Source organism: Artemia franciscana, chromosome 7 (genome assembly GCF_032884065.1).
Source record: "Artemia franciscana chromosome 7, ASM3288406v1, whole genome shotgun sequence".
NCBI lineage: Eukaryota > Metazoa > Arthropoda > Branchiopoda > Anostraca > Artemiidae > Artemia > Artemia franciscana.
In genome coordinates this window covers 7,025,995-7,034,387 of record NC_088869.1, presented here as the reverse complement: position 1 = coordinate 7,034,387, position 8,393 = coordinate 7,025,995, and the positions used below count along the sequence as shown (strand labels likewise).

Here is an 8,393-nt window from a genome sequence, read left to right as displayed (position 1 = left end):
GCTCATTTGTAGTAATTTATGTTTTTTTAAGTTCGTATTCATTGTTCAGTGAAATTTGTGTTCATAATGATTTTCATTTCAATTCTGCTAGGAAATTTTTTAGATTTTTAAAGTTTTTTGTACCCTCCACCCACAAAAAAATCCTCCATTTCGTTTCAAAATTTCCATTTTGCAGCATGTTCTATTTGCTTCTAGTTCGATATCTTTTATAAAATCCAGTGAAATTTCAAAGGCACAACAGCGGAAAGAGAGCCCTACCATCACTGCTCTAAATTACATCTTAATTAATTTGCTTGACAATCTTTTTCATCTTCGCCGAATCAGATATTTTGATTGAACATTTTCCAATTATTTTTAGCTGCTTTAGATAGATAAGGCGGGGTATATCCCCTTTTCCATAGGTACCTTGGAATGTGTCAGGCTACAAATAGATCCATGTAAAGGTTTAAGTGTGGTCAAGCAATTTCCAAGTAAGGAGGGGGCGGAAAATCCTGCCAATAGCTTTGTTTTTATCAAGATTCGAATTGGAACGTTTTGCACATCCCACTTTTATTGATGTCAAAGCGTTCTTGATTCCCAAGGGTGCCACTATCCATTTTCTTTCCCAGCATCTATGGACAAAATATTCCTTGAAATTTTGTATTTATTAAACTTAACCTATATTGAAAATTATGGCAAAGGCGGGGTAATTTCATACACGGAGTAATTTCTGTTCGTTTTAAGTTTTAATGTCGCTCCTTACTTTCAGGTAAAAAAACTAGTTTTTTTCTTTATTTAATTTCTGAACGTCTTTGAATTAATGCATGTTTGATTTTGGCTCTCCGGACATAAATTATTAAAATGAAATTTGCATATTAATTCTTTTTTTGGTTAAATGGCTTTCTCTTAGTTTTTGATCAGACGATTTTGAGAAAAAAGGGGTGGGGGAGGAGACTTAGCTGCCCTCCAATTTATTGGTTACTTGAAAAGGCAACTACAGCTTTTAATTTTTAACGAAAGTTTTTATTAATAAAAAATATACGTAACTTAAAGAATTAGCTTACATAACAAACTTTTATATTCTTATGTTTTTATTAAAAAAACACATTTTCGCGTTAATTAAAAAAAATCACATAATACACCTTTGCTTGTGTTTTTCCAGAATTGAGCCCCTCCCCCAGCAAATTCTGAGTATTCACAAAAAAAAAAAAAAAATCTGCTAAGTTATTCATTGTTAGAAACCAGAGATTAATTTTATGGCTATTTCTTTTTGGTATTCAAAATTCCTTATGACAAGTGTACTACAAGAGGAAATATACAGCGACTGACCTTAAAATTATTCTTTACAATTAACCGCATACCCTAAAAAATCCGAGATATCAACTACACCAGAGAATCAGCACATTAAAGTCATAACTAATACTGAATGTTATTTTGAATTACTTCTCTGTTTATTTCATCAAATTGATTAAGTTGTCGTCAAAATGGTCAAAATAAAAAAGAAACTTCGAGGAGAGAGCAAAATAAAGACTTTCAGATAGTGGCGGTTCTGACCTCTCTTGCACCTAGGGCAAATTTTGAGCCTCCCCCTGTCTCCCACAAATTTCCAGCCAAATTTTAGCAAAATTCTCAGTTACAAAACAGTTATTTTTAATTTATTAATTAACTAATCATTTATTTTTTAATTTACTATTTAAATTATTTAGTTTGTATAAATCAGTTTAATTATTATTACGTAATTGTTTTATATTTTATTAGTTAATAGTTTATTAATTATTTTCATTTATTAACTGCACCCTCTACTTTATTAATAAAATTGAAAAAAATGCAGAATGATTATAGCCATTGCCTTATTTATTTGCAATTTTACGGCCCTAAAATTTCTGCAACCGGGGGAAGTGCTCTCTCAGTCCCTCCCTAAAACTGCCTCTGCTTTTAGATACATTTTTCCTTGGACAAGTTCAGCCTACGCATACGCTTATGATAGCTGATCAATCTCGATTTTGCCCCACTATACCGACTGGACTGGCTATAAAATCGATTACAGTACCTCAAAAGTTTTTAATAGCCAACAGTTTTACAAAAAAATAGCCTTAAACTCAGAATACTTTATCAATTGGTTCTTTCTGATTCATTTTATCATCATCTCCCATAGTTTAACGTTTCTGTAGCAAACGAATTAACAATGTTGTTATTTTCGTCTTCTTCCTATCAAGTTTCAGTTTAATTTTGTCACCCAAAGTAATTTCTAATCTTACTCTTAGGAAGACAAGTCGGCTGGTTCTAGGGAAGACAACCATTGGTTCAACACGACCACCCTTAAAAAAAAAAAAAAAAAAAAAAAAAAAAAAAAAAAAAAAAAAATCTGTGATCCTTATTGTGGCTAAAAATACAGCTTTTCGCATTTTGTGTGAATAGGAACTTGAAATCTTTCAGTAGGGTTTTCTGATATGCTGAATCTGATAATGTAATTTTCATCGAGATCCCTTGACATTTGGGGATAAAAAAATTTGTTAAAATGTTTAGTTATCACTATGCAGACATCATTACTAAGTTTTGTCATAAACGAGTGGTAAAAAAATAATTCAAGCCGTTTCAAATTTATTTCTACTTTATCAAAAACACATAAGTAAGGAACTATGCTAAAAGTAGCAAAAATCATTTAACAGCCTTATAATTTTCAGAATATAATTAGATATCAAAATATTTAACTAGACTATTCTTCTGCCTTATCTTGCTGTTTCTCTTCACCTATTTCTCTTTCCTCTTGCTTTTCATTTTCAACCTCTTTCTCTTCAGATCCTAGTTTTTTCAGTTCTTCTGCATCTTTTTCTTCATTGACCTCATCAACCAGATCCATATTTGCCATATCTTCAGCCTAATAATAATAAAGGTCAACATAAAAATTATAATACAACTGGCTTATTTATAGCAAGCAAATACAAACAATTTTTTTTTAATATTCAGATATGGGCATTTAGCAAGGACGCTTTTTCTTTAGCATCATCTTTAATGAGATGCTACAGACAATAGCGCTTAGCCCCAAGTTTTACTAGATATGATCACACGTAGAAAAGCGAGTTTTGCTATCTTCTGCATATATCCCTGCCTATAATCTTTTACAAGGATGAGAAGCCTACTGATTATATAATAAGACAAACTAGCTAAACAGGATGACGTTAACGTTCACTATTGTAAGGTTCACGATTATTTTGGGGTGTGATACGATCAGTGTCTCCGATATATATGTGATATGTTTTTTGGGGGAGCCAGGTGGTTGAAATTGCCCCCCTCTTTAGACATCTTTCAGCTTAGCTCCTCTTTCAGCTTAGAGTGAGAAAAGACAAAGACAAGTAATGGAATATATGGGAAATATATAATTTGGACTATACATTTACACATAAGGGAGGTGGGTGGGTAAAGTGTTTGGACAGTCTGAAGTCAGAAAACAATTCTTAGGTCATAATATGCAGAGTAATGTATAAATGTATAGCGGGTCTGCATGCAAAATGTGTCAGGTGCAATTATTCTGCATATTATGAACTAGGAATTGTTTTCTGATTTCATACTATCCAAATCTTTTACCCCCTCCGCTTATGTGCAAATATATAGCCCATATTATACATTTCCCATCTACTCTGTCCATATCTTTGTCTTGTCTCATACTTAGCTGAAAGAAACTAACGAAGAAACCGGATTATTCTCGAGTTTTACACAGCATAAACTTGAATGAGTGGCGTATTATACACAATTACCAAAATCCCTTCACCCTGTGGAAAAAAAATTCTCAAATAAAACTCAATAAAAATCAGCTCAAATAAAATTCTCAAATTTGGAAAGCCATATTTTTCAAGGGAAAAGGGGATTAAACTCCTGGGGGGGGGGGGGTAAACGCTGGTCACCATTAAAATTACTCTCGAGTGACAAAATAAGTCAAAACCTGAAAAGATTAAGTGCCTCAATTTTTAGACTGCCTAGACATTTTGTACATTTTAATTAGAAATTTAAAAGATACTTCTTCTGCAAATGTAGTTAGCGACGCTAAGGATGTGTAATTTGACGGTGTCTGAGACTACTGTAGTCTGGCTCGAAAATGTATAGCTAGTTTCAAAATGAATTTCAACAAAACCTATTTCAACATTTCCACAAAACCTATTTACAAAAAAGAAATTATTTGAAAGAAACTAACGAAGGAACCGGTTTGTTCTCAAATTTTACATAGCGTAAACTTGAGTGAGCGGCGTATAATATACAATTACCAAAATTCCTTCCCCCTGTGGAAAAAAAATCTCAAGAAAACTCGATAAAAATCAACACAAATAAAATTCTCAAACTTGGAAACCCTTATTTTTCAAGGGAGATTAGACGCCTGGGGGGAGGGGGGGGGGTAAACGCTGGTCACCATTAAAATTACTCTCGAGTGACAAAATAAGCCAAAACCTAAAAAGATTAAGTGCCTCAATTTTTGTACTCCCTGGAAAGATATATTTTAATCAGAGATTCAAAAGATATTTATTCTACAAATGCTGTTAGCGATGCTTAGGATGTGTAATTTGGCGGTGTCTGAGACAATTATAGTCTGGCTCGAAATGTATAGCTAGTTTCAAAACCTATTTCAACATTTCAACAAAACCTACTTCAACACTTCAATAAAATCTATTTCAACATTTCAATAAAATCTATTTCAACATTTCAGCACTGCGAATTTACTAAACAATAACTTAATCTACAGCAAAACCCCTTCATCAAGACTAAATCCAGACTTGATCCTTAATCTAACTTAATCCTTAACATAATTAAATAGGGCTTAATCCAGTCTTTTTGCTTACTGTTTCGTTAGGAAGTTCCTTTCCTTCAGCCCTTTCTTCATTCTTTGATTTGCTAATATGTTCTTCGGATTGCATATGAGCCAATTTTAGTTTCTCATCATATTTGATATTGATACTGCAGCTTCGACAAAAATACGTAAGCAAAGGCGAAACAGCTGACTGACCAACTGGGTTCATTACATTATACGGTCCTATGACCTGAAAAAGAAGTAAGATTTAGCACAGGATTGGCTCGAATGCAAGCAGAAATTTCCAAGATTTTAGGTTTCCCCCTCCAACTCCCCCAATGTCACTAGATCCGGCCGGGATTTAAAATCAGAGCTTTGAGACATGATATCCTTCTAAATATCAAATTTCATTAAGATTCGATCACCCGTTCGTAAGTTCAAAGTACCTTATTTTTTCTAATTTTTCCAAATTAACCGTCTCCGCACTCCCCCCCCCCAGATGGCCGAATCGGGGAACCGATACGGTTCCTGATACGCCTGCCAAATTTCATCGTCCTAGCTTATCTGGAAATGCCTAAACTAGCAAAACCAATTCCTAGTAAACTAGCAAAATTCCAATTTTTTTATTTCAACTGATGGTGGGGAGTCCAAAGGACACGAGAATGCAATTTTAACCACAAAATTCCACCGAAAACAGTAGTTCTGGGAGAGAATAGGGCCAATATCCATCGAACATTTACTTGGCTACAATCTCTCCTAGATCCTTTTAAGGCATGTTCCCATATCTGCTCACATGGGCATCAAAGTTTAAGCACTATCACTTTTGAACATTCAATACTTGTCAGTAGTTTTGCCATAGATTTGGGGTTTTTCAGTCTCAAAGCAAATATTTTTGTAGTTTTTAGCTGTAGATTTGAGGTTTTTCAGTTTCAAAGTGTTTTATTTTTGTAGAATTTTAAATGTAGATCTGAGTTTTTTTTTCAGTCGGGAGTTTTTAGGTGTAGATCTGAGGTTTTCCATTCTCAAAGTGTTTTTTCTTCTTAGAATTCTTACTTCAGATAGTATGCAAAGCAAAGAGTATTTCAAATGATTACAGTGAACAACAAAGAGAGAAAAAACTCAAAGAAAACAACAAACGAGACTGTGACCAGTAGAGAGAAAAGATAAACAAGAGCTAAAAGCTCATATGGCACTTGTGACGAGATCAAAAGAGCCAAGAGCCAAGAGCTCATATGGCATGACCTCTAGCAAAATTCTAAGAATCAATAGATTGATTTAAAAGGAAAATGAGGCTTAATGCCGGTAGGTATTTAAAATAAGAGCTCTGAGACACGAGGTCCTCCTAAATTTTAAAATTCATTAAGATCCGACCACCCACTCGTAAGTTAAAAATACACCGTTTTTTTCTAATTTTTCCTCTTCCTTCAGCCCCCCCTCATGGTCCAATCTGGGAAAACGACATTATCAAGTCAATTCGTGCAGGTCCCTGACACGCCTACCAATTTTCATCGTCCTAGCATGTCCAGAAGTATTGAACTCGCCAAAGCACTGGATCCCCCCTAACTCCCCCAAACAGAGCGGATCCAGTCCAGTTACGACAATCACGTACCTACGACATTTGCTTATTATATCCACTAAGTTTCATCCCGATCCCTCCACTCTAAGCGTTTCCCAGTATTCCCGACTCCCCCTCCCACTCCCCCCGATGACACTGAATCCGGTTGAGATTTAAAATAAGAGATCTGAGTTACAAGGATCTTCTAAATATGAACTTTCATTAAGATCCTATCATTCCTTCGCAAGTTAAAAATACTTCATTTTTCTTATTCTTTAGAATTAAGCCTCCCCCCAACTCCACCAAAGAGAGTGGATACTTTACACTTATGTCTATCACGTATCTAGGACTTGTGCTTATTTTTCCCACTAAGTTTCATCTTAATACCTCCACTCTAAGCGTTTTCCAAGATTTTAGGTTTCCCCCTCCAACTCCCCCCAATGTCACTAGATCCGGCCGGGATTTAAAATCAGAGCTCTGAGACACGATATCCTTCTAAATATCAAATTTCATTAAGATTCGATCGCCCGGTCGTAAGTTCAAAATACCTTATTTTTTCTAATTTTTCCAAATTAACCGTCTCCGCACTCCCCCCCCAGATGGTCGAATCGGGGAACCGATACGGTTCCTGATACGCCTGCCAAATTTCATCGTCCTAGCTTATCTGGAAATGCCTAAACTAGCAAAACCGGGACCGACAGACAGACCGACAGAATTGGTGATCGCTATATGTCACTTGGTAAATACCAAGTACTATAATAACTAAAAGGACGCGGATATTTCGCCTCTATGCAAACGAGACGTCTTCAACATTCAACACAGAAAATACAAAGATAAAAAACTAAATTAATCTAAAAACAAATAAAACACAGCCAATATTAAAAAAAAAATACAATTGTCGCAATTGATCCACATAGGTCACAGAAGCTAATAGAGTTACTTCGATGAAAACACCAAAGAAAGTGAGTAAAAAAAAAGTGTAAAACGGAAATGAAGTTAATTATTCTGTTGCGAAATAATCCTATTCTTAGCCATTATTGAAGCAATTCTTTTTGGTTTGGTAGGTTATCTCGTCCCCTGGTGAATCTGTAAAATCTTAATTCGCTTATAGACTATTGGTTCATTTTTTAAAAGAATATTATAAATTGGGTCAATATTTCAATTTTCCGCATCTCTATTTATTGAAAGATTAGCAAACATATTTGTTGTTTTTCATTGAGTTTTTCTCTCTTTGTTATTCTTTGTCATGGATGGCCAGTTCGGGTCAAGATCTTTCAATAATTACAGTATAGTAAACATTTTGTTATTGTTACAAATTACTGCAGTTCTACATTGCTGTAAATTGATTCAGTAGGAACCTACGGCATGGCGGTCTATAAAGTTATCTAAACTACCTTTCCAAATACAACAACCTTGGAAGAAGAAGAGGGGGATCAGCTTGAAAGCAGAGGATCAGTGATATCGTAGCAAAATAATTTCAGTTGTCTTCTCAAAGGATCTCATTTCCGTCCTTCCTAAAATGGGTGTTCCCTAGGAACCCCATTTTCATCCTTTCTAAAGTGCTCCTAGGAGCCTTATTTTCATCCTTCCTAGAATTTCATCGAAAAAAAACTATATAGTTTATGAGTGCAAAAGTACTATTGTACCTATTAACAGTGAGTAATTGATAACCTTGTAAAAAAATGATTAAAATGCCCGAAAATCTTGAGACTTGGGTAAAAAAATGACTTTTGCGGATAAGCCTACTCCCTCCTCTCCCTCGAAAGGTCTTCTTATACCCCCTCACCCATTATTGTGCCTATGAAAGGGTACCAAACGTACTTTATTTAGTATTAACCTCCTTTAAAAAAAAATGCTCAGCGTTGGAATCCAATACACATATAAGTCTACCAAAATTACCAGTAATACCAGACAAAATTAAGTAATTTCTTAAATTATTATAATCTGAAGCTAAATTTAAAAGGATACCATTTTCTTCGTGATTTTTCCATGTTTTGATCCTAGAAAAAAGGTCGATCGGTACAAATTACCAGAGGAGTAAACAATGAAACACTTAGACAAAATTAATAGACAGGTTAAGAA

At 34.6% G+C, this 8,393-nt stretch overlaps 1 protein-coding gene across 1 annotated transcript in view; it reads right to left on the bottom strand.

The window, feature by feature from the left end:
* Positions 1–2,695: 2,695 nt before the first annotated feature.
* LOC136028674 (zinc finger protein on ecdysone puffs-like) overlaps positions 2,696–8,393 on the bottom strand; it is a gene marked incomplete in the record, with an annotated part of 72,223 nt that continues 66,525 nt past the window's right edge. Inside the window, 2 exon segments of the mRNA XM_065706501.1 lie at positions 2,696–2,857; positions 4,809–5,006. Of these exon segments, the coding sequence (XP_065562573.1) occupies positions 2,696–2,857; positions 4,809–5,006 (360 nt within the window).